The following is a 27766-nucleotide window of genomic DNA, read 5'->3' as shown; positions in this document are numbered from 1 at the left end:
CCAGGCAGAGGAGCTGCTCTTAGATTTGCTTCTCATTCCAACTGAAATTCCAAATGGTAGCAGAAGGATTGGATGGATGTGGTTTGGTTCCAGGCAGAGAAATCATTGACATGAACTGATTTCTTAAACCTGTTTCCAGCCAGTTTCTTTCTGCATCTGACACCCCCAAGATTTGTTTTCTTTTTCCCTCTCCCTCACTCAGGAGTGTCCCCCCAGATCCCTTCTGGTTTTGTACAGAGAAGAGGGTCTCTGTTCCTGCTGTTCTCCATCCTAGTCCTGGCTCAGTGGTGTAGTTGCTTTGTAGTATGGATTGGAACCTGTTTTCAAGCATCAGACCTTGCAAAAAAATGTAACATTGTCGTTTTACAAGGCTAAAGTTTATCTGGAGCTTAATGAGCAGGTGGTAGCAGTGTTTGCACCCTTGTAGCCTTCTTTTAAAGAAAGGAGATGGATGTGTGCCCTTTTCCTGGAGTGTTCAGAGCATCCTGAACTCCCAGCTGAACATATTGCACACTGAGCAGTGTTGTTTTTTTGTTTTTTTTCTTTCCATGCCACTTGCATGGAACATGAGCATCTTGCTGCCTTTAATTAAGAAGATAACTGGACCATGAAGTATTGCCTGGGTAAATAAAAGTGATTTGTACTTAGTCAAGGAGGTGCATTAGGAATTCTCACATTTCCTTCCTTGCAGATAAATTATGAAGATTATTAAAAATTGGAAGGGTCATCTATAAACCCATCTGTAGCTCAGCTGCACTGTCACTCTCAAAATGTAGCTGTCTTTCTAACTGTTGTAATTTATTGTGGACTAGCGTGTGAACCATCTGCTTGCTTATAAATCAGACCAACTTTGACTGAAAGTTGTACACAGCAGTAGAAATCGTTAATTTTATGTCTTGGAAAGCAGTGGCAACAGTTTAGGGGACTTCAGTCTTCATTGCCTTAATTGGAATAGAAATTTAAAACTGGAAATTTTCCTGCCTGTGTTGAGATGAGCTGCTGAGAAGCAAGTTGCTTGCAATTTAGAGTTAGCCCAGATTTAGCTTTCTTAGTGCAGCTGGGGTGTTTTGAAGCCTGGCACATCCAGGTCTGTAAGTAACTTGAAAGGGGCAAGACACAGAACAAGCTGTGTGCATTTTCCATCCAGATAACAACAGAAATAAAATCCTGTGCTGTGATTACACAGGAAAATCCAGTGAATTACTTCTCTCAGGAGCTGTCTGACAACCAATGAGATGATAATCTCAGTTTCAGGAAGCAGAGAAAGACATTGCAATGATAGGATTAGGATGGGTTTGCCCTTTCAGTGTTCCTTTCAAGTGCATAGATAGGAAAAAAAATAAACTCAGTTAGCAAATGTTTACACCTGAGCTTTATTTTTCTTACACTGAACACTTTTAAAGACAAGAATATGGATTTTCCTGACAACTTTGACTTTGCTTCAGTAAAAAGCACTCGACTGGGGTCCTGTCCCTTCAGCTCTCTTTCAGACTCTCCTATTGATGGGTCTGGGAACACAACTAAATATGAGCGCCAAACTTTCTACCTGGGCAGCTCCAAACTCTGCTCTTGCACAGGTGTAAGGGATGGCAAAATGCTCTGAAAAGATTTTGAGGCAATCTTCAAGTGTCTTTATAAAGAGATCTCTTAGTGTATGTAGCTGGTTTTATGTTGAAGGTCTGCTTCCTGTTATTTTTAATCAGCTAAAAAAAAAAAAAAAAGTGTTTAAAAGAAAAACCCAATACATCAAAGAATAAGAGCTTGAGGCAAAGGGCTGTGTCTTTGTGTTATTTTCCTTCTTTTGGGGGATGTTAGAGGACCCTGACCTACCCAGTGTGGCAGGGGGTGTCTCTCGGAGCACCGTGCTTGCTCAGGTCCTTGGAGTAAACCTGCCCTCGTTTGAGGCCATGCAAAATAACTGGTGACTCCAGTGGAGGGAGGGCTGGGGCTGTCATTAACACTTGGCTGGGATTCTGCAGGGGCATCTGTTTGGCCTGAAAAATTCACACTTGTGAATTAGGGCTGATAACTGCCAGTCCCTTTACTGGTGTTTAGTAAGTTCCTATCAGCATAAAAGCTAGACCAGCGAGTGCATAAAATATGTTCCTTTGTCCTTTGCGTTTTCCCCAGCCAGTATTTGAATGATAGAAATTTTAAAGGAGGCTTTTAAGAGTGATAAATAATTATTTTGCCAATGTACTCATCTCACTGTGTTCAGTCCTGGAATAAGAGTGCTATAATTTCAAAGCACAGAAGCACTTCTGTAATGGCCATGTTCTTTTGTATTATTTGCTCTGCGGGTCTACCTGCCTCCAGACTAAAAATACCGACTGCAAAACAATAAACCATGTATTTGGATTAAACAGTGACATGTGCCCGCAGTGGGGCATACCTGCCTCGTAGCCATAAATACATATTTATAAGCAATATAACATGCTAATTTGGATAAAAAGGGAATGCAGATGGCAAGATAATTGCAACTTTGTATGAGGCTCAAACTGTGTAGTAGAAATGTAGCTTTTAGATAGATAGCATGAAAGAAGGCTTGCTGTTTTTTGAGGGAGAAGACAAAATAATTCCTTTTCTTCTTTTGTCAAAGTTCATAGAGAAATAAAAGGACATTGATTTGGTTCCTGGTGATTTGGTCTAGCAAAGTGCTTAATGGTTTCAGCGTGTTCACTGAAACCTTCACGGGGTGGAAATGAGGAGATGCAGTTTGTCCCACCATGCTGCCATCACTCAGCTGTCCCTGCCCGCTCCCACCACCTCTGCAGCCACATCTCCTCCCAGCACTTTGCTATTCCCTTAGGGACTGGTCCTTCAAAGAAGAGTCTTTGCAGGATATGAAACATCTGTGAGAGCTCCTGCCAGCTCTGGAGATGTTGGTCTCCTGTCACTGGCCTCTGGGGCAGTTCAGCTGCCACTGTAGCTTCAGGTAGAAAAGTCTCCCACTACCCAAGATCAACTTCTGCAGCACCTCACCTGACTGCATCTCTTCATAGCTTGATGCCTTTTGGCTGATTTTTGGTTCAGAAGATGAAAAAAGGAACAAGGTTGCTGTGGATGGCACAGCCAGGACGAACAGCTGTGCCTGGCCATCTCCAGTCCTCCCTGCAGGGTTTGTTGGTCATTCCTGTGGCACCACTCTGGTGCTGTGTCAGATTCCAATGGCTGTAGACGTCTCTCAGCTGGGTCAGTTTGAGTCTTGCTTGCCTGACTCAAAGAGAGATCAGCAGAGAGGAGAGCTGGCAGTCAGCGGGGGCTGCAGTCGAAGAACAAGCTGCAAAAGGCATCATTTTGGCAGAAACGCCCTCACCTGACGTACAGATATTTTTTGCCATCTCCATCCAAAGCAGATTTGCGTCCGTGGACAGCACTAGGCTGTGGGTGCCCAGTGGGATTTATAAAACTGATGTGCTGTCCAGTAATAAATTTCATTCTGAAGCAATGAAATCCAGAGAGCCTACTTCAGTCTGAACCTTGGCTGCCCCAGCGCTCTGGGGGCAGTTAGTGGCTCTGTGATATTTCCAGTGCGCTGAAGAAGTGAAAGTTAAGTAAATTTTACAGCAACTATGAAAATATTTCCCTTTACCTTTATAGTAAAATTGGTCAGAAGTCTCTCGGCTTTGCATTTTGCAGGGAATATTTCAGGCTGGCTGAAGGGACTATGACAAATAACATCAGAATTAAATCCTGCCATGCCTGTTCCTGGCTGTTTCTGTAAGGAGCTGGTGCTGTGTGCCCCACATTGAGAGCACAACAGGGAACTGGAGTATCCCACCAGCTTCTAAATCAGATCATCCCAAAGATGGGCAAGAGAGGAAGCTCTGTTGTAAACACAAACTTTCAGAAATAACTCCACAAGTTGCATTTCAAAGCAAAATCTCATGGAGACTGCCTATGGCATTTTTAAAAGGATTTCATTAGATGTTGCTAACTTGTCATAAGACCTCTTAAATGGAAGGGTAATGGCTCATAACATTTGGAAGCTTTTTAATTTCATGCAATATGAGCAGTGTAATCAACACCTATTAAAGCCAATCAGCTGTGCCCACTGGGCTACCTTCCTCAACTTTTGTCTATATTTGCATTTTTTGGGGACACCTCTGAACTAACACTGGGATCCACATGTTTGTGGTTCCTTACCCTGACATCAGTGGAGGGTTTGTGTCCAGAAATCGTGACGTGATCATTGCAGAAGTATCTGACCCCATAAGGTGCATAAACACTTTATTCTCAGCATTTTTCACCTTCTTGTGGGGGAATTTGGAGTTGATGTGGACAAATTAACAGCTGTGGAGCTAAACATGAAAGAGACAGAGAATTTCCCAAATGATCTCTCAATGCATTTTGCTTTTTCCCTTTGACAAGTAAAATTCCTTGCTTGAGCTGCTTGTGTAAGGGAGAGAAACTGTTCAGATCATGTGTTTGTTTTGCTGCTCTGATCCGATTCCCGCCTCCTCTTCATGCTAAACATTTGCAGCTGGACCCTGTGGCAACAAAAACGAGTGATGGGCATCCCAGCTCAAAGTGAGCTCTGTGGGCTTTCAGCTTTTGCATGGAATTTTCACCACGATCCCAGAAATCGCTTTTATTTCAGCTGTGAAAAGGAGGACAGTGGGGCACAGAAAACATGAGCGACTCTGGGGGCTGCATTTCTCTCTCTGAAGTGCAGAGGCTTTGAGTTTAAGGATTTACTATGTCTAGACATTGCTGCTGACAATCAGGATCCTGGCTGCTTTGCAGAGGCTGAAGCACAAAAAACTTCTTAATGCTAAAATTGAAAAAGAAATAAAACGGTGCAGTATGGGTAGAGGGAAGATAGAGAAAAATAGAAAATGGAAACACTGAAAGACAAATGGGAAGATCCAATTATAAAGAAAAATGATGTTTTCCTCATGTTTCCAAGAAGCCTGAAGAGCAGAGCTTTGTATCTTCTTACCACAGGACAGCAAACACTTCTGCAACTCTTCTGCTGATCAAAACTATTTTGGCAGGAAAGTTATGTATTTTGTAAAGGCAGGAGTTGACAAGACAAGCTGTGCTGTCATTAGAAAGTGCAGGCACACAGAACTGGTTTTACAGACAGCTCAGTTCGTGTGTTCTTTGATCTGTGACAGGAAAGCAAAGTCAGATTTTCCAGGTTTCATTTACCAGTCGCTATACCTCTTTGATTGTTTTATTTCTAAATAACATGTGCTGCATTTGGAGAAGGAAGAACACAGGTGAAAACAAGAACGACTTTAAATTTGCTCCTTTTCTTTTAAGACAAATTTGTTGAGGGTCTTGGGAAAATGAACTTGCTGCTCTTAAAAGAAAAAGTAAAATTTCTTTGGCTTTTAAGGTCTTCCTGGTTGGAACATGTTTCCTATAAAAGCACATGCAGTAAAACGTTGTTCTTGGGTGGTGGTGAAAGAAAGCAATTTCCATGGTGCCTGTTTTTTTGTTGTTTCTTTTTTCCTTGATTTATTCTAGGTTTTCAGTATAAAATGTTACATGTCCATTGATTTCCTCCTGATGCGCTGTAATTCTGAGTCCCATGGGATTTTTAGGCCTGCTTCCAGCTTGGCCTTGATATTTTCTGAGGCAGGTTGTATGAAGTACTAGCAGGAGTCTGCTCCTCGTTTTCCGTCTGAAGGAGAATAACCTGTGGAACAAAAAGAAAACCTCAAGTGCTTCAGCTCACAGTAATTCTTCCTTGTTTACCATCCTTACATAAAACTGCAGGAGATTGCTCATTTTCAGGCCTTATTTTTTTTGGTCTGAGCATGAGTAAAGCTGAAGCCTCCTTGGCTTTTGCCTTTGCACCTCTGAGGTTCCCCAGGGAGTATCCAGTGCTGCTGTCATCCAACTTCCCCCAGGAATATCCCTTCTAAGGACAGAGGAACATCTTCCTTTGGAGAACTCGTCTTTATGGTCCACAAGGGAAGGATTTTTTTTAAAGCTTATTTCAAATTCAGCAGTGATTTGTAAATCACTGTTCATGAAAATGTTGAGGAAATGCCAAGATTTTCACTGTATCTTAGTGCAGGTTACTTCATTGGATTCTTGATGAGTAATCTAAATTTAGGCACTTAAAATTGCTTTTATGGCCTGGGCTTTTTATTTCCTCTTTTTTTCCAGCTGCAGATTGATATTCTGCTTCTAGTTCCTTCTTCTCCTTGAGCAAAACAATATTCCAGTGATTCCAGTGGTTCTCTTGATTTAGACAAGGGGCTGATTTGTGATGGGGCATCCAATGAGGAAGAGTGGTGAACATCTGAGTCCTGATTCTCTGCTAAGAAACCAGCAGCAGCTGCAAGAGCTGTGGCACCAGGAATGGGTGGTTACTGATGTGGGGAGAAGCTTTGCTCTTCACTGAATCATCCGTGTTGCTCTTCACAGTGCCTGGGAGATCTTTTTGATGTGCCAGTGCAAACTGAGCCCTCTTGGATGTGATCTGACAGGACTGCAGCCCAAGGCAGCACAGCTGAAGAGTCAGATGTGGGGTTTTTTCCAATGAGAAGCTTTGTAAGATATCAATATTTAAAAACAGAATAACAAACCAAAGGCAGTGGGTTGATTGAGGGGAAAAGAGAGGTCACTCATCTGACAGATCAAGCATTACTCTTCAGAAAGGATTTCAGTTTTTCAGCCAAAAGCTGTTGTTTTCTTTTGATTGGGTTGATCAGTAAAAGTGTGAACAATTCATTACTTTTCTTAAGATCCCTTTTTTTCTACATATATTTTGCAGGTTAGGAGTGGGCACACCTTCCCATGACCTTAGAGCAGCTGGTATTTTCCTTTAGGCAGAGTCACTTCTGTGTCCTACACACAGGTGAAACCACCCAGTGAATGGCCAAACAATCCATAATGCAAACACACACGTTGCTGTCAGAGGTCAGCAGTACCAGCTGAAGCTGATTTAGGGTCTTGGTGTCCGTAGTTGGAAGGCAGTGAGTTGATGGGGTGAGCCAGAGCAGGTTTTCTCTGCTGCTTTCCCTGGTTGGGTGTGCAGAGCCTGTATCCTTCAGGTTTTTGCAGAGCATCCCTCACTCTTTAAATGAAGTAAAGGCCACTCAGGGCAGTGGCATGCATGTTGTCACAGCTGCTGGCTTGAGAAGCACCTTTGATTGCATGTCTGCAGTTGCTTCAAGCCAAAATATTTTATCAGTATTCTGCTACCTTTCAAAAACCCCAGCTCCTCCTGCAAACTGACCTTTGCTCTTCGTTTCCTGAAGATCCCGACTGTTATTTATAAGTGATGAGCCTTGATGTTGGCACAAAGTTGGGAGGGCAGGAGGATTTTTTGTTCCTCTCTGCACCGTTATCTATTATGCAGCACTCTGGGAGGTGTAGCTTAGGTGAAGCAGAAGAAATGGGAACGCACAGGCAGGACCCTTCCTGTGCCCTTTGCTGGGAGGAGACACTGGTTGGGTGCCTTCACTGATCAGTTCTGTTCCTCCAGAGTTTGGGAAGAACTTCAGGAATAAAAACACCAGCAGAAAAACACCTCTTCAAAACAGGAGACAACAGCCAGGCTGAGCCACCCTGCTGATTGCCCAAAGAGTAATTGCAGCCCTTGGCTCTGATATTCCTCCCTGGGCTCTGTTTTACCTTCACACACCCCATTCTCTCTGGCTGCTTTTGCCATTACTCACCATTTCCCCAGACAACTTTCCTCTCTTCTTCCGGGCATGGAAAAAGCATCTGCTGCTTTTTCTGCCAGCCTGACATCTCTTGAAATACCACTCCCCAGCTCCCCAGTGGAGCTGGTTAGGGATGTATTTCTGCTCACAGGCCCTGTACCACGGCAGTACTCTCCTCTCTTCACCCCAGAGCAGATACTCAGGAGTGTCTGCTGACTGGCAGCCACCAGACAGAGCCAAATCCCAGCACAAACATCCTGCTCCTGCAGTTGTGCTGCTGATCACACCTTTGCTGCCGTGCTCTCTCTGTGGGTACGTGTGTGTGGCAATATCCAGCATGATTCAGGATCTTCCCTCCGGCTCAGCCCAGTTCCACATCCCACACTTAACTGCATCTGTCATTTTACCCGTCCAAGTGCCCTCTCGCCTCAGCTGTTGGACTTCCAGCCTCTCCAAGGCAGTGGAGGTTTGCAGTTCTTCTCTGAGATAGTTCCTGTCTGACATTAACTGTCTGACGCACTTGAACTGTTCCACCTCTGCAGCTCAGAGCTCAGACCCTCTGCTTATTCTTGGGAGGAAGATTGTCTGGTCATGCAGACCCGTAGAGCATCCTTCTTAAAGCCAGCTGTTGATCCTTTCAGCAGAGGAGACAAAGTGGCTGGATTTCAGCAATTCAAAACCAGTTTGTGCTGATGTTCCTGTGACCCCATAACCCTGTATCATAACTGAAGCAAATCAATCACTTTAGTATCAGAGGTACAGTCATAGGCCCAGCTTTCCTTTTCTGCCCCTCCCCTACAGGGTTAACTGAGCATATTTCTACAGTAAATATTCCCACAACAAGGCCTAAATATGGTTTTCATCAATCATTTTATAGCTGCTTCCAACCTGTCAAACCAGAGTATGCATTTACAGCAGCTCAGGAAAAAAAAAAAAAAAAAAAGAAGTGCAGGAAAAGCACAAATAAAAGAATTGGAATAGAAAAGCTGAATTTTCTATCACCAGGAATGGTCAGATGATCTTTCTTCGTGTCTTGTGCAGTGGCAAGTGGACAGTCTACAATGAATAAACAATTGCAGATCCAGGAAATGAGATTATTACTGCCATGAAGCTGTTGAAAAGGAGAGTTCACTGTGCCCTCCAAACATATTTCCTTCAGCACAATCCTGGATTTACCTGTGGAGCACAGCAAACCTGAAGGATGGGGCTCCTAAAGAAGAGCTCTTTAATTGTGACAGGAGCCCAGAAGCTGAAACACTTTGATTGCAGGAACATGTCTGGGCTTCACCCTGTCATTTCACAGGCCAGATGCATGGGAGAGAACTCCAGTGGGTAATCACAGAAGTGAGGATGGCTGCCTGCATCCTGCCTCCCAGCCCTCACCGTGCTGTAATACAGTTGCTTTTGCAGTGTAATTGCTTTCTCTGCAGGGCTTCTTCCTATTGATTCTGCTTGTGAGGGTTTAAACAGTTTGCAGGTTGTAACTAGACTCGGGTTGGTGTGCACCTCCACCGCCCTGCGCTAGGCAGCTCACGTGGCACTTCTGAGACACTTCAAAGCTGTCTGGATGGCATCACTCCCTGGCCTGCATGTGTATATTTGATTGCAAGAGAGGGGCTGGATCAGATAAGTTCAGAACATCAATAAATACGTGTATTTTGTCTGGTGACGCTAGTTCAATTGGAGTCTTTTTCCCAGGAAGCAGCTTGTGTTGTGCCATTTTTTCGGCGCGCTGTGTAAATGCTCTGCATCTGCAACTGTCAAGGCTGGTGCCATCCCCCAGCAGCACCATCTGCTCGCTCACAGAGTGCTTTTTGCACGGATAAAAAATGCGAGGTGTTACTCATAATTAGGCAAATCACATGCTGTGATCTGTGATTGATTTGGTTCCTGTTGCTGGCTACCTCGCATATGTCTGTGTGTCCATAAGCATTGTCTACATACCAGCATATGGATGCAGATGAATCAGAGGCTCACAAATCCTTTTTCCCCAATCCAGACAGATGGAAATGTTTTTCCTTCTTCTTATTAGCAGCAGCTGAATTTCAGTCACACCAGGGGCCTCTGCTTGGAGCTTGCCTGTGTTTCGTGCCGTACACACACCCGTAAGTTGGCATGGCCATTTATAATCCAATACGAGAAGTAAGCGATCCATGACATGCAGCAAAGGAAAGCTGTAATTTCAAGGCAGTGTTCAGAGGTATCCACGTTATTAGCCTTCCTGGAGAAGAATATCTGGATATATAACTTGGCATTACGCAGTGCAGTAACAGAACGCCTGAAAGGAGGCGTGAGCGTTGCAGAGCCCGAGTGTCTCTGCTGAATCTGACTTCTGGAAAATATTGCTGTGCTTTTCTTAGTATTAACAGAATATGCTCTTAAACATGCATTCACCTCCCTGACTGAGATCTTAATAGTTTCTGCTTGTAGTACAGTCCAAGTAGAGCTGGTGGAAAGGGAAAATAACTCAGAAATTAGTAGTTCTGTATAATTTTGATATTGTCTTCTAATGTCTTTTATAGATAGGGAGTATGATTCACTGGCAGTTTTAAAAGTTGTTTAAGGCAGGCAGTAGGGACGCCAGAAAGGCCATAAAAATGAAAACACACGAACTGAGGTCTGCACGCTTGACTGGAGTAGAAGTTACAAGCGGTGGAGTAGCTATAGAGTTGGATGATTTAGAATATTTTTAAGCCTCAGCAGAGCTCTCTTCTTTTCTCTCCCTCTCTCTGTGCCTACCTAGAGTGTGTTTACTTCAGCAGGAGATCTGTCACCGCTGGACTCTGATCATAACTAGAACAGCCCAAGGCAGAAAATAGGATATAACTTAGCACAAATCCACAGTCCTGCTGCTCCAACACCTCCTTGTAGACGAGGATCAGATTGGAGCGAGCTGCCGCTGAGCAGCAGCTGCAGCCTGGCTTTTCTGCAGAGGAATTCAAGTAAATTGAAATCTTTAGAGAATACTTGGTTGATTTTATGGTGGAAGGGCTGAGCAATATGCTGAGAACCCAGCTCTGCTGCTGTCCTGTTTTCGAGCACTGGCGTGGCTTGAGCCTGGCTTTGTTAGTACAAGGCAGAGCTGTTCCCCAGGGATGCCAAGTTGATCATCAGCACATGTTTGATTGACTCTGGTGTGTCACCTTTGGGTGAACTCTCAGTGCAGAGAAGAGCTTGAAGCATTTTCAGAGTTACTTGGTCATTTTACAAGTTGTGCTGCTCTCTTCATTTCATCTGGCTGAGCCTGCCTTTCCAGAGGACTCCTGGAGCTGGGCTTGCTCCAGCGCATCAGACTTTTTTCCAAAGCCAGTAACGATCACTCCAGTCCTACCAGCAGAGAAAGTTTTGTGAATGTGCAGCAGCCTTCAGATGTTACAAACACCTGATGTTTGGAAAGCAGATCAGATGCTACAAACCCAGATTTCCCACCCCTGTGGATACTGAATAGAGCTCCAACATGCACAGTTGCATTTTATTTTCATGTGTGTATCTGATGGTTTCATCATGTCACCTGTGGTTTTCCTTATATTATAAGTCACTGAAGTAAAAAAGAAGAACAGCAATGAAGTCAAGGCAGATGTAATGCCTTGGAAACTTTTCAGTGTTGTTTTTTAATGTCAGCAGACATGGTGTAATTTAATTTTCAGAAGAGGCTCAGCTGCAAAGTAGCTGATTAGGCATCTTGAAGAAGCAGCCAATCTCTCAAAACACTCTGTTCATGAGATTATTACAGGTATTCTTCTGAAGAGAGAAACCCCTAGATTGCCAGAAATAAATCACTTTGAAGGATACAGACTCCCTTGGGTAGCCTTCCAGAAGCAGAACCCAGTCATTTAGATCTCACATCACAGACCTGCTTTCTTTGCACTTCAAAAAGGAGAGTCGAAGATAATTGCTTTAATAGAGCAGAAGGAAATTTATCTTTTGTTTCTATTGTTATTAAAATGAACTTCAAGAAGTTCCATAAAAGAGAGGGGTTTGTGGCACTGGACATAAACTCAGCCCTGCACTATCTGTGCCATTAAAATATGTCACACTGGGTGGGACCACAATATTTTCTGAGCTTCATGGTACTGTAAAACTTACCATTCTGTGAAGGTGACTGAACCTTGTTGGCATAGAAAACAGAACTTGATTTTTTTTCGGTTGGTTGGTTGGTTTGTTTGTTTGGTTTTTTTTTGTTTTTGTTTAAGCATTTGAGCACTTGATAAAATATTCAAAGTTGTAACACAGCACACTAAGCTCGTGATGCTTCATTTATGTTTTTGAGTGCCCATTGCAGGTCAGGGCTGTGCCTGCTCTGTCACTGAGCCAGCTTACATGACCTGGGCACATTCCACTTGTGATAAGGTTTGTTTCCTGGAAGAAGAGGATGCAAACTACGTTTTGTTGCATCTTCACTGAACCTACTGCCTGCTTCCTAAAACCCGCCATCTGCAGACACACATCTAGCACATACTGGGGCATTTTAAAGCGTTTGTTTTAATCTGTTTGTTACCAATTCTGTTCACAGTTTGCTTTCATTCTGCTATGAAAAGCTTACACTGTCAAATCAGAAGTTTTACTAAGAAAGGGATTTAGTAACATGAACATTATGTTCAGCTGTTTGAAGGACAAAATCAAGATGAAAAGAGACTCAGTGATTAAACAACAAAAAGTATGTTTAAATCACATTAAGGACTATTTTCAATCCATCACCTAAGGATTTAGCTACATGCCTTAAGGTTTTGTGCCAGGAGGCTTCTGGGCAAAATCCCGTTCTTGCAGTGGGGATCTAGACCAGATAAAGCAGGAGGATCTTTTGAAATAGAAACAGTAATGGTTGGCTTACAAGTTTAGCATGAAGTCTAGATTTTCTGCTGGTGTAGATGAAGGCCAGGCTGCTGTTCCAAGCAGGGTCTTAGGGATGGGGTTCATCAGATACTCCCCAGTTTCTTTTCTTCACAGCCAAAGGTAGATGCTGTCCAGTCTTCCTGGCTGCTCTTCAGGAGGTGCAGGGTGTCTGTGCAATGTTCTGTGGGCTTTGCTGAGACTCATGGTGGTGCCAGTTGTCTGATCCCTGCAGCATCTCCCGGCAGTTCTGAAGGCGTTTTACTCAATTTCCTCCAAACTCTCTATTTTAGGGAGGCAGCTCTGAACTTTTCCAGCATCAGCCACTCTCCAAAGGAGTTTCTGTTCCTAAGGAAGGAGTGAGGGGAGGAAGTGCACACTTGGGGACAGGTCCTGGTATTTTTGGCTGTGCTCACAGCATGCTCTGGAGACTTTTGTGGTTTGGAAACCCCGCGTTGAGCGTCACTCAGTGAGGTATTCCTGGTGCTTCCCTTTGAGAGAGGAGCAAGGGGTATGGGAACGTGCAGAACTGGGTCAGGAGGATCAATTTAAGCAGGTCTGTGCCAACTGACCAAAAGTGAGGGAGTAAGGGTCACAAGGTCAGCTTTCCTGGCGGGTCAGGGGACATGCCTGACACCTGCTCTGATGAGCTGCACGCAGTGGGGTGTCCTCAACAGTGCTCTGGGCCTGGCCACACAAAGAAAAACTACAGAGCTGTGATGCCTTTGTGGCTTTTCTTTAGGGGCTTGTCATTCTTAATGAAGAACATTTCAGGTGCCCTAAAAATTATTGCTTTGTCTCTCAGGGCGATGAATTCTTGCTGCTCCAAACTGGAAAAAACTGAAGTGCAGCTCTGAGTTGTCCCTACCAGTGGAAAATGCAATGCAGGAAAGTGTCACTGCTGTGATTGCTGCTATCACATTTAGCTGCTGGTGGACTAGGACTGGTTAGATTTGAAGAAAGGAATATATTTATTACCCACACAGAACTTCCCCTCTATCAGCAGCTCCTGAGAACAGCACCCAGGGGTGCAGCAGGTGGGTGCTGCTTGTGGCTGTCGGCCAGAAGCAAGAGAGCTTTTGCTGGTTGGTTGCTTTACAGAAAACAAGCTTCTGCCCTCTGACAGTCCAGCTGTGTTTGCTTCCTGTAATGTCAGTGAGAGGTGGAGTTGAGCAGCAAAATGGTGCTGAGTGACTTCTCCACAGACTGCTCCTTGCCAACCTAGGTTATGCTTTCAGATTTTTTTTTTTTACCATTACTTTGTCAAGCCTGAAGGAAATTCGCTGTTTCCGTTATTTCCACAAGCTTCACTTTGCACTTACTGTGTGAAGTCTGTGAATCCACAGGATCAAACCAAAGCTCTTCCTTTTGACCATCCAAACTACAAACACGCCAACTGTGAAGCATTATTTTTAAATTGCCTGTAAAAATTTAAAAGGCTTTCCAAATATTTTTAATAATTCCCTAAAACAGTCTAAGGACATCTGTTAAAGTACTGAATTTCCCTGGAGACAGCACTGGTTGGGATTGCTTCAGCTGCAAATTAAGGTTGTCAGTCAAAGGGCTTTTTCTGTTTCAGTCTGTGATCTGGGAGTTTTTAGCATCTCTTCAAAAGTGAGCCAAAGAAAGACAGCTAGTGAGCTGTTCTGGCTTGTTTTGCCATGTGTTTAACCTAGCAAACAGTTAAGTTGATACCTTTTGGGAAGTTTTCTGTATTTTACTGGATACCTCTGCTTGGTGAGGAACCAAGCTATGCAGTTTTGACGTATTTTTGCACTTTTCATATTCTTCCTTCTGCAGCATGTGTCCAAAGTTTTAATGTATTAAGTAGCTGAGGCAAATTCATTGTGTGTCTGCAAACATTTGAATTCTTTTTAAGGCACTGCTTCTGCTAATGAGGAGCTGGAGTAAGAGGCAGAATGATGTATTTACTCTCCAGGATTTCCTGCAGAGATGAATAGTAGGTTCATGGTGAGCTGAAAGGACATGAGCAGCTCAGAGAGTCTTTAAAAGATGTGCTTGTTTATTGCATGCTGATACTCTAACTCCAGCTCCATCAAGTGCTATGACAGTTTATGAAAATATTGCTTCACTACATAACTGCTTTATTGTGGTGATGATGCCATATTGATCCAGATTTCCACCTGTTCATATGCATCAGAATACTTCATTTTGTCTCATCATAACATGAAAGTGTAAGAGAAGGGAAAATCTTTGTCTTTTCAGTTGTAAATTCTAACTGGCTTTTAAAGCTTTCATTATTTTGCTCTGTGTGATTGAAAGAAGCTGGCATTATCACCAAGCTTGCAACAAAGGAAACATTTTTTTAATGTTCCGTGTTTAAAAGATGTCAATGTTATTTCCTTTGTAAACAGAAGATGATGGATAGAAAATCTGCCAAATTTTCAGCAAAAGGGAATAATTTCTTCAGTTCTTTTTCATTCCTTAATGGAAAAAGAATTATGGAAATGAGAGCAGGCATTGCATTAAGTGCTTCCAATGTTCTTTCCCTGCAGACCAATAAAAACATAACTCCTCCATTAGGGAAATTTACTTTTTTGAAGGCTGCATGAATTTGAGTTCTGTATGAATGAATGAGATTACTATGCTGGAGTAAACATTTCCAGGTCTGATCATGTGTTTTAAGTCTTCTGGAGGTGGGTGCCAGCTCTTACCTTGTCTTGTTGGTCTTCTACAGAGCAACCCTATGAGTGACTTTTTATATTGGCTAATCTTGTAGTACCTCTCTAGTGCAATCTCCTGTTACAAAGAGCAGCAACAGATTTTTCAGAGTCATGGGGATTGAACTTTTTTTCCTGTCTGAACGTGGACTAGAGTTCCTGGCTTTTTCAAAATGCTCCCAGCTCTGCTTGAAAACTCCATAAACAAAATTCAAACAAGTAAAAAAAAAAGAAGACATTTCTGTGCTTCCTGGCTAGTTTGTATTAGTTACAGCCTCATCCATGACCATACATTATGCAGATTGTAGCTGTCTACCTTTAAAAATACCCTTTTTCTGTTTGTGGGAAATGGATATGCAGCAGTGAACTGCTGTTCCTGGGTGTTCAAATCAGGTCCCTGAGCAGGGGGGGATCCAAGTGAAGCCATTGTTTCTGTCTGAGCTGTTAACCATAAAATAATAATAATCAGCATTCATTTCTAAAAGTTTTAGAAGATCACAAATAAAAACTAGAGGAGAATCGTTACTAGTCATTAACACTGATCCTTACTTATAAATTATTAATCATAATTCAGTTTCATATACAAGATGACTTAAGCTGCCAGGCACATTGCTGATGTTAGAAGGATGATTTGTCCTCATTTAGTGTAGGAGGGGACAGAGGCACCAAGAGCTTCTGAAACTTGTGCAAGATCTGGAAATGATTAAGTGGAATTCTCTTTTTTATTATTATTTTTATTTAGTTGTAAATGGCCTGGATGTAGCCAAAACGTTCTAGTTACAATTGATCAAATAAACCCCATTTTCCCCTTTGTTTCTGAAAGGCTGATCCCATGGGAACATGCTGCAAAAACAACGAAGGCAACAAATGTAATTACTGTGAATATTTGGTCACATGTGAGGCTGGTTTTACTTTAGTTTTTTGAGGTTTATTTTCTGAAAACACCGCTGGGAATTGTTTGTCCATCACTAGAGGGTTCCCTGAAGGCCCAATCCACCATAGGAGTCCCACAAAGCATTTTGTGTCTTCCTGTTATGTTTTATGTGCAGACAACTTAGTCCTTCTGCCATGATCCAGAAAAAATGGCATCCATGAAAATACTGTGTTCATTACAAATTCAGGAGGCAAGGAGAACACACCTCACCCACACAATTCTTTGTCCCCATCGTGTTTATTCATTCCAAATGGAAAAAACTTTGAAATTCTAGAAAAAGACATTGGACATAAAAATTTTCAACTTCTTGCTGATTTTCTTGCTAATCTCCTCTGCCTATCCTTTGTCAATTAATGAACTTGATCAGCTGCATGCTTTAGGCATTACAAAGAGATGCTGGGGGTGAATTTCCACCTCGCACATTAGATTTTGGGCTGATTTGATGCGGGTGCAGGTGCTGTGGGTGGCTAATAGCCCCTGAGAAGCCAACTGTGGAAAACACGAGTTCCCCGGTGCCCAGGCTGTGTTTGCACACAGGAGGAGCCAGATGGTTGGAGCTGTGGGTTTTCTTTGGCTTCCTTCTGCGGGAGAAATACCTGAGATGGATGTTGCCAGGTCGCTGCGTGGCTCCTGTGTGCTACCAGCTGCTCTGCCTCTTTTCTTAGAGGCGTGTGGAAAGCACAAAAATGAGAAGTTGGTAGAACTCTCTGCGGCCAGGTGGGAAATGAGGAAGGGTTTGTGTCTTGTGTTCTGCAGACCCGGTGGGATGGAGCTGGTCACGAGCTGGCATCCCAGCCCGCAGTGTGGTGGTGAAACATGCCAGATGGTTCAAAGTGCTTTGAGATCTAAGGCACTCTCCACATGTTAATCACATTTTCTGCTCCCCAGCCCTTCTTGGGCGTGGCTCGCTCGCATGGTGGGCACACAGTCACCCGCTGGAGCCATCAGGAGCTGTAATTTTGCAGATTTGCCTCTGAAGTGCTCTGCTGCAGTCAGCCACCCTCCCAAAACACCTTTGGGAAGCTTAGGTCAGGTCCCATATCACCTGCACATTTGAAAATAACAGGTTGCTTGGCTTCCACCAGCAATAGAGGCAGTCATCCCTAAAGCAAGGCACTGCCTGGGCCAGACAGAACTGTGGTGTCCTGAGCTTATCCCGGACAGGAGGAGTTACTGCAGGGTAGGTGCACCCCAGCCATGCCCCAGCCTTGGGGTCAGTGCTGGGCACAGCTCCAGGTGTCTCACCTGTCCAGGCAGCCATCCCCATCTCACACCCTTGGTCTCGTGGTCTTGTTGCAGGGCAACCCACTGTACTTCCAGTCAGCCAGAAACGTCACCGTGAACATCCTCAACGAGAAGACAAAAGTCCTCACACGCCTTGTAACAGGTAAGGAGGGGGAGAGGCTGGCTGGAGGGACTAGGGAGGGCTGAGAGTGGGTGTTCTGGGATGCTGTGCTGGCTGCGGGGGAGCCTGGGCGTCTTGTGGAGTAGAAAGGAAAACTTCACTCCACTTTGGAGAAACAAAGCCAGACCTGAAAGCTGTGCTGGAGAGGCAAATGGCTGGGGCTGTCTGATTACGAAGCAGAGCATCATTTTTGTTTGAAAGCCAGTCCAGAGTTAGAAATGTTTGTTGTATGACATCAGGGTCAAGAAGAACATACGCCAGGCTGACATTTCTGTTGTAACAAGCACAGGTTTTTCCTGAGACATTTATCACTTGCCTGGAATCTCGGGAGCTCTGGAGCCCAGCTGTGGCAACAGTTTGCAATTTGAAGTCCTTCTGCTGATGAAGAACTGCCTATGCAGCCAAACAAGAGTGTGTTGGATGGGGAAATGGCTGTTTTGTAAATCCCCAGCACACAGCAGCCTTTGAATGAAAGCATGAGTAATTTGGGTTCTGCATTATAGAAGATATATGGCACTGTATATATGGTATATAATACATATTTGATATGGAGCAGAGATATATTTACTGAGAATTATGCATGGACTGTGAGAAGTATTGGTGTGTGGCAAAGGCAGTAATCCATAAACATGTTTCTAAGTTGAGACTGGGTTGCTTGTTTTGCTTATATAACATCTTGGCCTTTAGTCACAGTATTAAATAATTAAATATGCAGCTTCAGTGAGCAATTATTTAGGCAGCATGTGTGAAACTTGCCTGGAGGAAGGAAATAAGTTCAACCCCAGGCTCCCTGATTCTAACATTCAGAATGAAGGTCTTCTGTTTCTTGGTTCTCTGTATTTTCAAGAGGATGTTTGGTTCACGTGAGCACCTCTGTGCCCCAAGAGTTTGGGACTCAGTGGTAGCTCCCAGTGTGATGCTCTGGTTATTGAGATTTTTATGGATTCAGCACCAGCTTTGGTTTCACCATGGAGCAAAGACGTGGTCCCATGTAGTGCTTGCTGCAAGGATGAGTGGGGAAGTGGTTAATAAGCAAGACACAAATCAGATTTAAAGAACTGGATTTTCTCAGTGTGTCTGCATGAGGTTTTAAGTGTTTCCAGGGATCTCAGCTTGTCTGAAGTGCAAACCATGTGCATGATTCTGTGTGTCCAGGCACCAGCACAGGTGACCTGTGCAGGTAAATGCTGGGTAGGGATGGAGCTTTTAAGAAAATACTGGCTTTCAAGGGTCATTTCTCGTGTGTTTTGGGAACTGAGGCTGGTCTTGAAGATGGCTGGAATGAATGCAAAGTCCCATCACCTGCCTCATTCAGGATAATACTTCAGGAGGGCTCTGGCTTAGATGGAGCTGGCAGAACTGTTCACTGGTGATTTGTCCAGAGTCTGGCCAAGGTCAGTAACCCAGGGCAGCCTCTTTGTAATTCCTGGCAGCCTTCGAGCCACAAACCTGCACAGAATCACTATTCAGGCACTGATGTTTATCAGACCCCACAACAAAACGCATTGCCAGAGGCTTTCCAGCACTGCAGGGCACAGCAGCCTGCAGGAAAAGCAACAGAATTGAAATAAGATCTTCCAGGGAAAGTTTTACTTGTGTAAAAACTTTCTGCAGTGTGAGAGGATGCCATTTTTGTTGGCCAGCACATGATTGAAGGGGTCTAATAGTAAACAATTGCTCCTGTGCTGGTGTTTGTCTTTTTTTTTTTTTTTTTTTTTTTTTTTTTTTTTTTTGGATTGGTCTGTGCATTACACTGATAAAATTTTAATCCAGATATATTTAAAAGGTAAAAAAACAGGAATCTTTTACACAGCAGCAGCGGTCCACACACCACACAAAATGGGCCCAGGAGCTCTTGATGCCTCTTACACCTGCACCAGTACTCTCAAAGTACGGCTGGATATGCTCATTGCTGTTTCACATAATGGGTCTGTCTTTTTGTAAAAATATCCAGCTATCCCAAGTTCAATGGTGATTTTATGGCACACATAAGCATTAACAAAAGCATAAGTAGAAATACTTGAGCAGTTGTTACTTGGGTAGAAAACTGGCCTTTTCTAATAAGATCTAAAAAGCCTCCCTGTTTGGTGTCTCTGATGCAATTTGTTGAGCTATTATTACTCAGCAAATGGGTTTATTGAATGTATGAAGCTACTGTGTGATTTTCTTCGACTTTTCCCTAAAGTAGAGCTTCTTCCTCCTAGGTCCCCAAGCAGTGGAAGCACACAGCCAAAAATTTGAGGTGAAAACCCTCTCTGGGAAATTGCTGTTTTCTGCAGATGACAATGAAGTGGTGGTTGGAGCAGAGAGATTGAGAGTTCTAGGTAAGAGATTGTTCATTAAGCCACAGTTTTAACATGCATCTCTTCAAATCTGAGTATAGTTTTACCTGACTTTCCTTCCTACTTGCTGAAAGCTTCTTTTGGAGATAAAACCTTGTGCTGTGTTTATGGCTTTGAGTCTTCTCCAAGCAGATCCAGGCCAGGAGTTTCTATGTGAGGGCTTTCTTAGCTTGCACAATTTGTTACTTCCCCTTCAGAAAAAAAAACTCCCCTGGAAGTGGTTTGTCTGGCTGAGTGAAGTAGCTTTAAAAACATCTTTGGAACCTTTGAACAACTTTTATCTCCCGGATCTGGGGTGGAGGACAGGGAGGGGTCGCCCCAAGGATGTGCCCATGTCTGCAGTCTCTGTGCTAAAGGAAACCTCAGGGTTTGTGGTTTTGGTGCCAACAGTCACCAGCTCCGCCTTCATTCTGAAACAAACACCAGGAGGATCTGCCTCCCCAGCTGTGCTGCCTGCCAGGCTTTACATTGGTATTTCCTAATGAAAACTGGGGGTGTACTCTGGGTTTGGGATGTAGGGGTTCTTTCGTCTTTCTTTGGATTGTTTTTTTTTTTTTTTTCTCGTTATTTGGAGAAACAAAACAGTTGTGGCAATTGTAAATTTTGAAACTTATTTGATAGTTACATAAAATTAACTGTCTGGAACTTGAATTTTTGTGCTCCACAGTTCAATCCACGCTCTTTGGTTAGTCTGGGATTTGGTCAGGAATGTTTTTGCACAGAGTGGGTACTCAGTGTCGTTCACAGTCACACAACAGTGCTGCTGGTCTCTGTGGAGGCACCAATACCTGATATATAGTGACTTGTTTTGGATGCATCTTTTCATTCCAAACTGTTCCTTAACTCTCTTGTAAAAACAGCTCAGTAAGGAGCTTGGAATTATTTATAGCTATAGATAGTATTTTTATTATTACTGTTATTATAATTTCTAGATATTTAATAGTATATTCTGTGTAGCATAAATGGGACTTGGTATCCAACCCTTAACACTTTTTGCTGCCTGATGTCCTGCTGTTCTAGATGGTTCCTGTCTGTGGACAGGGTGAGTGGAGCTCTCTGCGGGTCACTGTTGTTACACACTGGACTAGTTCAGTCACCAGCTGGGAAAAGTTAGGGGGATTTCGCAGGATTAATGTTGAACTTCACAAAATTAAGAGTATCATTGTTAGCATAAAACTTAAAAGAGGCCAAATCAAAATTCCTGTGGTGTTCCAGAGCTGGGGACGTTTGTAACAATCCGTGTTCTCCAGCAAAGCTGCATTCACACTGCACCCTTCAGAGCTAGTTTGTGCAGGGTAGATGAAGTCAGGAAGCAGCAGTTTTTAATTGTTTTCTTGGAGACCTTAAAATAAGGGAGATTTACATCATAGGTTTAAAAAAAAAAATACAGAACCTTCTCCTTATAAGCTGCAAGTGCTCCTTTTCAGATTACACACTTAACAAAAATTGCTTTTAAGTTCCTCTGTACTTTCAAAAAACCAGGAATTAATTTTGATAGGTATTTTGAGTTTCTGCCTTGTTTTAGTCTCCAGAATAAACAGCATCAAAAATCTGCTGATCACTGTAGTGCACTTTCATTTTTACCTGTAACTGAGCGTTTCTCGGGGTTGGTTTGACTTTTGCAGATCTATCAGAGACGAAAAAGTAGAATGATACTACTGGTGATGTTGCATAGCAAGTACTCCAATGACCTTGAGCTGAAACGCTTTCTGAGTTCATACTTGGCTTTGTTTTTCTCCAGCTTTGCTTCCCCAATCTAATTTTATCTCCAAAAGTGTTTGCCATGGCTGTTTGCCATGCTGGGAAGTGTTACACCATATGCTCGTGTTTCTTGCAGTGTTTTTGTCTGCTCTGAAGGCCAGGCCGAGTTGCAGCACACAGACAAATTCCTTTGATCGTTCCTCTGGTGTTTGGGTTCTCAGGTGCTGCTGGAATGTGTCTGCTGACACCCATCTAGGCCGTGTAAATAATTCCCACTCGTTCTCCTTATTGCTGAACACGTAGAGGCAAGCGTGTGTCAACAACCTGGCATGAAAGTCATCCCACAGAGGTCAGAGCAGCAGCTCTTGTGGCCAGCTTTGAATATTGCCAGAGACAATAAATCTTTCCTTTGTGTGGACTTCCAAGTCTTTTTCTGCAAGTTAGTGCTACAAACCGACGCTGAATCCTTGTCCTGAGAAAAGAGGTGCTCTCCTCTTTGAAATGAACCCTGCTCTGGGTGTCTGGAGGATTTTTCAACATTAGCAAGGGATGAAAAAGGGGAAGAATACACAGAATTATAGATTAAAAACAAATGCAAGTAGGACATACGATGCATTTGGTGGTGCTTCAAAAAAACTGCGCAGCATGGACAGTGCAGATTACCATATGAAAGTGCTTTTTATTTGATTTGTATTTTGGGGAGTTATTTCTGATTTATGAGCATTAAAGGACACAGAAAGACAGAGCTGGCCACCTCTGCTTTACATGTATGACATAATTTAGAGTACTTCAACACTTTTATTTGATATAGTGAATCCAGTCAAACCGGTCATCATAGGAGAGACTGGAGGATGACATTCTGAGGGGAAGGGCAGCCCTCTGAGCCCTCTGGCCATGGCGAGCTCTGGGAACACGGACACAACCTTTTGCAGACACAATTCCCTCTGCCTTGCTCAAGTTGGGAGCTCAGCACTGCCTGGGTCCAGATAACTCTGAGAGAGCTTGTGTTTGCCTGCAAGGAATCCTATAAAAACTGAGCCTTACAACGACTGCACTGTGCCCTTTTTCTTCCAAGCTCTTCTGCCAGTGCCCGTGTGCTCCTGGGATGGGATGGGATGGGATGGGATGGGATGGGATGGGATGGGATGGGATGCAACGGGATACAATGGGATGGGATGGGATGGGATGGGATGCGATGGGATGCGACGGGATGGGATGCGATGGGATGCGATGGGATGCGACGGGATGCGACGGGATGCGATGGGATGCGATGGGATGAGAGCACATTCTTGCTCTTAGCATTCCTTCCCCCCCCCAAGCTTCTCCCCGTGGAATCTGAGCACCCCATGGTCTTTTAAAAGACCCCATAGGAGACCTCGGAGCTGCTCTCCTTCCTCAGAGCCGCAGCCCCGTGTTTCCAAGGCTTGGATTTCCGAAGGCAACGCCTGCCCCTGCTCTGCCCAGGGTGGGGTGTGGGGGGTGATGTGCAGCCCTTCCCTTCCCTGCCAGCCCTTCCCTGGTCAGCAGAGCTTTGGGCAAACCCCACGGACACAGAGCTCACGCCTGCCTGGACGCCCCCGAGGGCTCCTAAACACAGACACTTGTAGGGGAGATAAATGAGCAGCTGCTAATTGAATTTGTATTTGCTGCCTTGTCCTCCCTCCAGAAATGAAACGTGTCCAGAGCGTCTGAAAAACGGGGCGTAAGAAACACTCTTTGGTTAAAAGAGTATTAAAAAATAACTTTGATATATATTAATTACAATTTCATTTAATAGCTTATTGAACATTATAGCATTTATAAATAAAAGACAACCATAAAGCATTATTCTGACTGTTAATTAGCTCTATTTATTCTCCAGATTAGTTTTTAAATATGCCCTCTAGATGCCACTTGATACTAATTAACAGAGTTACATTATTATCTCTATAGAAAGGCATTTTTAATTAAATCTAAAGCAATTTAAATTAGCATGAGTTTTTACAGAAATTAAACTCTGGTCAGATGCTTAATTTAGCCTTATAAGACAACATCTGATGACATGCCAGTGTCAGTTCTCCCAAGGGCCTTGACATCTTTTTTTTTTTTCTTTTTCTTTGAGAGAGAGAGAGATTATTTTTTGAAGTTTGTTTTCAGGGAAACTTGCCAGTATACTCTGGTGTTTAATATTTATGATGGATTTAACCAATTTTTTTTTTTTTTTTTTTTTGAAGACTAGATGTCGATGGGAATCCACATGCATGGCAGGGAGCTGAGACAATACCACAAAAGCCACACTTCTGCATCTTACAGGAGTCTGGCAGTCGTTGGGTTTGAGCGTGGAGGGAGATTTGTGTGCGATTGTGTGGGCTGGATGTTGTCCCCTTACAAATCTACCAAGCTTTTTAAGCACTGTTAAAATTACTGGTTTGCTTTCCAACAAGGATAGGATTAATCACAACCCCACAGGGTCCCTTCTCTATAAAACAACAATACAGGGATTGCTCCCACTCCCCAGAAAATGTGTCTCTCAGACATTTGGATTAGCATGGCAGAAGCTTTTCTTCTAATGGAGCCTAATGATAAAAATTTAGCTGAAGCCTTCTCCTGTGGCAAACCCTAACTAAAATAGCTGTATTTTGAGTGGGGTAGGATGCCTTTCATCTCCCAGAATAATGACTGCAGGAGCAGTGTGACCCAGCCCAGCACCATGGCTGATTTAAAAGTACCTTTGGTCTCACCAACCTTTCCCTGCCCTCCTGTCAAATAATTAGCCAGTGGCTTCTTTTCTACCTTGTAGCTTTTTGCCCACTGCAGCCAACACCCTTTGGGCAATGAACCATGTGGAGCAAGTCGATGCTGACCACAGCTTAGATTTTTAGGACTGTTAGTTTGGGAACTTTTTTTTTTTTTGTCCAAGTTTCTCTCCAGCTGCCTGGGAATGCACCTGGAAAGAAGAATCAGCTGTTGAAAGGTTATTGCAAATTTATTAACAAGTTCGGAGTAATTAAATCCAAGGCACATTTCCAGCATTTTATTTATGAGCTGTTTATTAAGGAGTTTAGAGGATTTAGTGGAGGAACACCAACAATAAAAGCAGTGTCGTCCAGGAGTGCATGGCTATTTAAAGGAGCATGCAGTGCCAGGAGGGAGAGGAATGGCTTTAAACTGAAAGAGATTAGATTTAGATTAGATATCATAAAAAAATGGAGTACTGTGAGGGTGGTGAGGCACTGGAATGAGTTTCCCAGAGAAGCTGTGGATGCCCCATTCAGGCTGGATGGAGCTCAGAGGGACCTGGTCTAATGGAAGATGTCCTTGCCTGTGGCAAAGGAGTTGGAACAAAATTATCTTTAAGGTCCATTCCAAGCCAAATCATTCTGTCATCCTGTGGCTCTGTGACTGCAGAGATCTCTTCTTAAATGGCAGTGCTGAGGCTGTTGGGGACAGAGGCAGGAGCCTGCTCTGCATTTATAGTACACGAGGAGCTGTGGCTTGTTGCTCATGGAAGGGTTAAAAAAGCCTTTGCAATAATATCCTTCGCTTTGGACACGAGGAGAACAGGGTTTAATGTGGATGTTTCTGAGCTAACACATCTGTGTAAGCTGCCCCAGCTGCCTTAAGCTTCACATCTACCAATATTTTCAGGGATCCATGGATTAGCCTGATCTGGGAGGAGCCCTGCGGTGCTGTGGCTGCAGTGCCAGCCTGGTTAGAGGACTCTGCTCACATTGCCTCCACGTTAAACTTTTAGTGGCTTCTTGGCATGTCCTTTTCAGCTTTTGCTTGCTGCAGTTGTTACAGCAGAATAACTTTGATGACTGCAAGCGTAGTTATATTTCATTAAATAATCCACAGAGGTATTTGACTGGTATCAGTCATTTCAGAGGGTGGGGTAAGCTAGAAATGTAACAGTTTCCAGGAATTACCACCCGTTTTTACAGCATGTACCCTTCTTCAGCAGCGATTATTTATGGGTCAGGACACGCGTGGTTGCCCTTTACAGCAGCCATTATGATTTCAAAATGGCATTTTGCTGATGTGTTTGTGGCGGAGGGAACAACTCTGGTAGCCAAGTGTTGAAATCAGGCCTGACCCAGAGAGGAAACCCAGCTTTCTGGTCTCACCACTGAGTCTGCTGCAGCTTTATGCCCAAGGGTAAATGCCAAGCTTCGGTGTTTGTGGTGTGGATTTTGGGGGCCACAGGTCTGTAAGTAGCCTTTTAAAAGGAGACATGGTGCTGCAGTACTCTTGTCTTACGAAATGGAGACATTTCCCTACTCTAATCCTTTTCCTTTACAAAGGCAGTGGAAGGGAAGGTTCCTTAAACCTAAAGGAGAAGGAACTTCTCCAGGATACCTCCCTGGGATGCCTTGCTGTGCCTCTGGAGACAAACTGCACCATCAGCCCGGGGCCACAGCCCTCTCCCGGTTCACCCAGTTGCAGATGAGCTCCAGCTTGCTTAGGCTGCTTCAGAGCTCCTTCTGTGCTCTCAGCCAGGGAAAGGAACGAGCCCCAGCCATCTGGGACAGGCATTTGACCTTTGTCTGGAGATGTATGAACTCCTCTGGGAAGCAGCTGCAATACTCATTGCTCCCTGCCCACAGGAGATTAGCAGCAGCACCAATGCAGCCCTGCAGCAATTGCTGTCGTGTGGTTGTTGGTCCTGCAGGAAAGGGACAGGGGATAAAAGGAGGGGAGCAGGGAAATGTGCTGGCAAATACCGATGCCAAGGTTTAGCACTGGCACTGGCAGGGCTGGGAGCAGGGACAGCCTCCCCTGTCTTTAGCTCTCGGATGTGGCAGCACAGTTCTGTCAGATTTCCTTGAGCTCGTTGCAGAGCTGTGGTTATGGGGAAAAAAATTATGTTTAGCAAAATTAAGGAGTAGTGGAGGGCAAGAACGTATGTTTGCTATCAGTGGTTAAAACCACATGAAAAGAAGAAAATTCTTTTATTTTTTTTTTTTTTCTCTCAGCTAGGAATTGTGCTGTTGCTGTATCTGCATAGAAGCAGGGGTCACAAGGTGATTTAAGCTGTAATCAACAGTGACAGAGAATTCAAAACTGTGTAGAAAAGAAACCTGATTTAGTTGAAGTGGGTGGGTTTAGGGCTTGGTTTTTGTTGTTTGTCGTTTTTTTTCCCAGCTGCTGAGATGCAATTTTTGGATGTTTTCTTTCATATAAAGTATTTCTCCCATTCTGCAATGGAGGAAATTAAATTCTTGAATGAATACTTCTGATACGTCCCCTGCTTTAAGGGCAATAGGTGTGACACTTTTCCATTCTTTTTAATTGCAAATCCAACTAACATTGCTCTCCATTTTCAAAGTCCACTCACCCAGATTGCAAACTTTTTTATTGGCAAGAACAACCTGTGTTGGGAGAGAGAGCTACTGAGGAGTTTTCTTTGTGTTTGCTTTTACTCAAAGTACATTCCAGGCTGAAAGGATAGCATTTATGTAAAGTGTATAGGCTTCGAGTCCAGGCTGAAATGTGTGTTCAGATTGTGTTCCCTTAATCCTGTTAAAGGAAAGAGAGGAATCATCCACCATCAGATTAATATTGATTAAATGTCACAAGGATTATGAAAGAAACATACTGTACACTTACCAAACACTGAAATCAAGTTTAAAAGTGTGGCAGAATTATATTTTATTTCCTAAGTGTCTTCCCCAGCTGATCTGTTTGAAGCTCACATAATATTCTCCATGATAAATTTCCACTGTGTATTCCCACTTCAGGTGCTCCCCTGAGTTCCATTGCAACTTTGCACAAGAATGCTGAGAAGAGCTTCAAAGGAATTCAGTGATGACATTGCTATTGTTGAGCTGCAGGAGAAGTGTTGAAGGACCTCAAAACTAGTCAAGAAGGAAATCTCTAGAGGCCAGCATAAGTTGTAAAAACCTTACTTCCTATGTCTGTTCTCAGTTTGGGTGCAAGCCCATCTGTTCTCTTCTGTTATTCCCTTTATATTCCTCAGATAAATGAACCGTGGCAGGGAGGCTGTTGAGGATGGTGTGACTACAGGCACATACATCCCTAATGACCCACTTGTCCCTCCTTGAGCTTGCAGCTCATCTCACTGCTTGCAAGTTTTCCAGCTTTAAACCCAGGCTCCATTGATTTCTTGGGACTCTGAGTCAGAGAATTGCTTTCTGCTCCACCCAGCAGGGCTGGAGTCACGAGGAGCTCCTGTCTGCCTTAACTCAGCCACAGCCCAGTGCCTAAGGCTTGGCTCAGTCCCTGCACACACTGCCAAGACCGAG

The 27766-nt window shown here is 43.7% G+C and overlaps 1 protein-coding gene across 10 annotated transcripts in view; it reads left to right on the top strand.

The window, feature by feature from the left end:
- The window catches only part of SGCD (sarcoglycan delta), a 497197-nt gene that overhangs the window by 422769 nt on the left and 46662 nt on the right, over window positions 1-27766 (top strand). For all 10 annotated transcript variants that reach the window (XM_058422461.1, XM_058422456.1, XM_040078046.2 and 7 more), the window contains 2 exons: window positions 17373-17460; window positions 19683-19802. In XM_058422461.1, coding sequence (XP_058278444.1) covers window positions 17373-17460; window positions 19683-19802 — 208 coding nt within the window. The remainder of the gene's footprint in view (window positions 1-17372; window positions 17461-19682; window positions 19803-27766) is intronic.

This window comes from Hirundo rustica, chromosome 14, assembly GCF_015227805.2.
Source record: "Hirundo rustica isolate bHirRus1 chromosome 14, bHirRus1.pri.v3, whole genome shotgun sequence".
Lineage (NCBI taxonomy): Eukaryota > Metazoa > Chordata > Aves > Passeriformes > Hirundinidae > Hirundo > Hirundo rustica.
The sequence above is the reverse complement of the archived record's forward strand: the minus strand, read 5'-3'. Positions and strand labels throughout refer to the sequence as shown.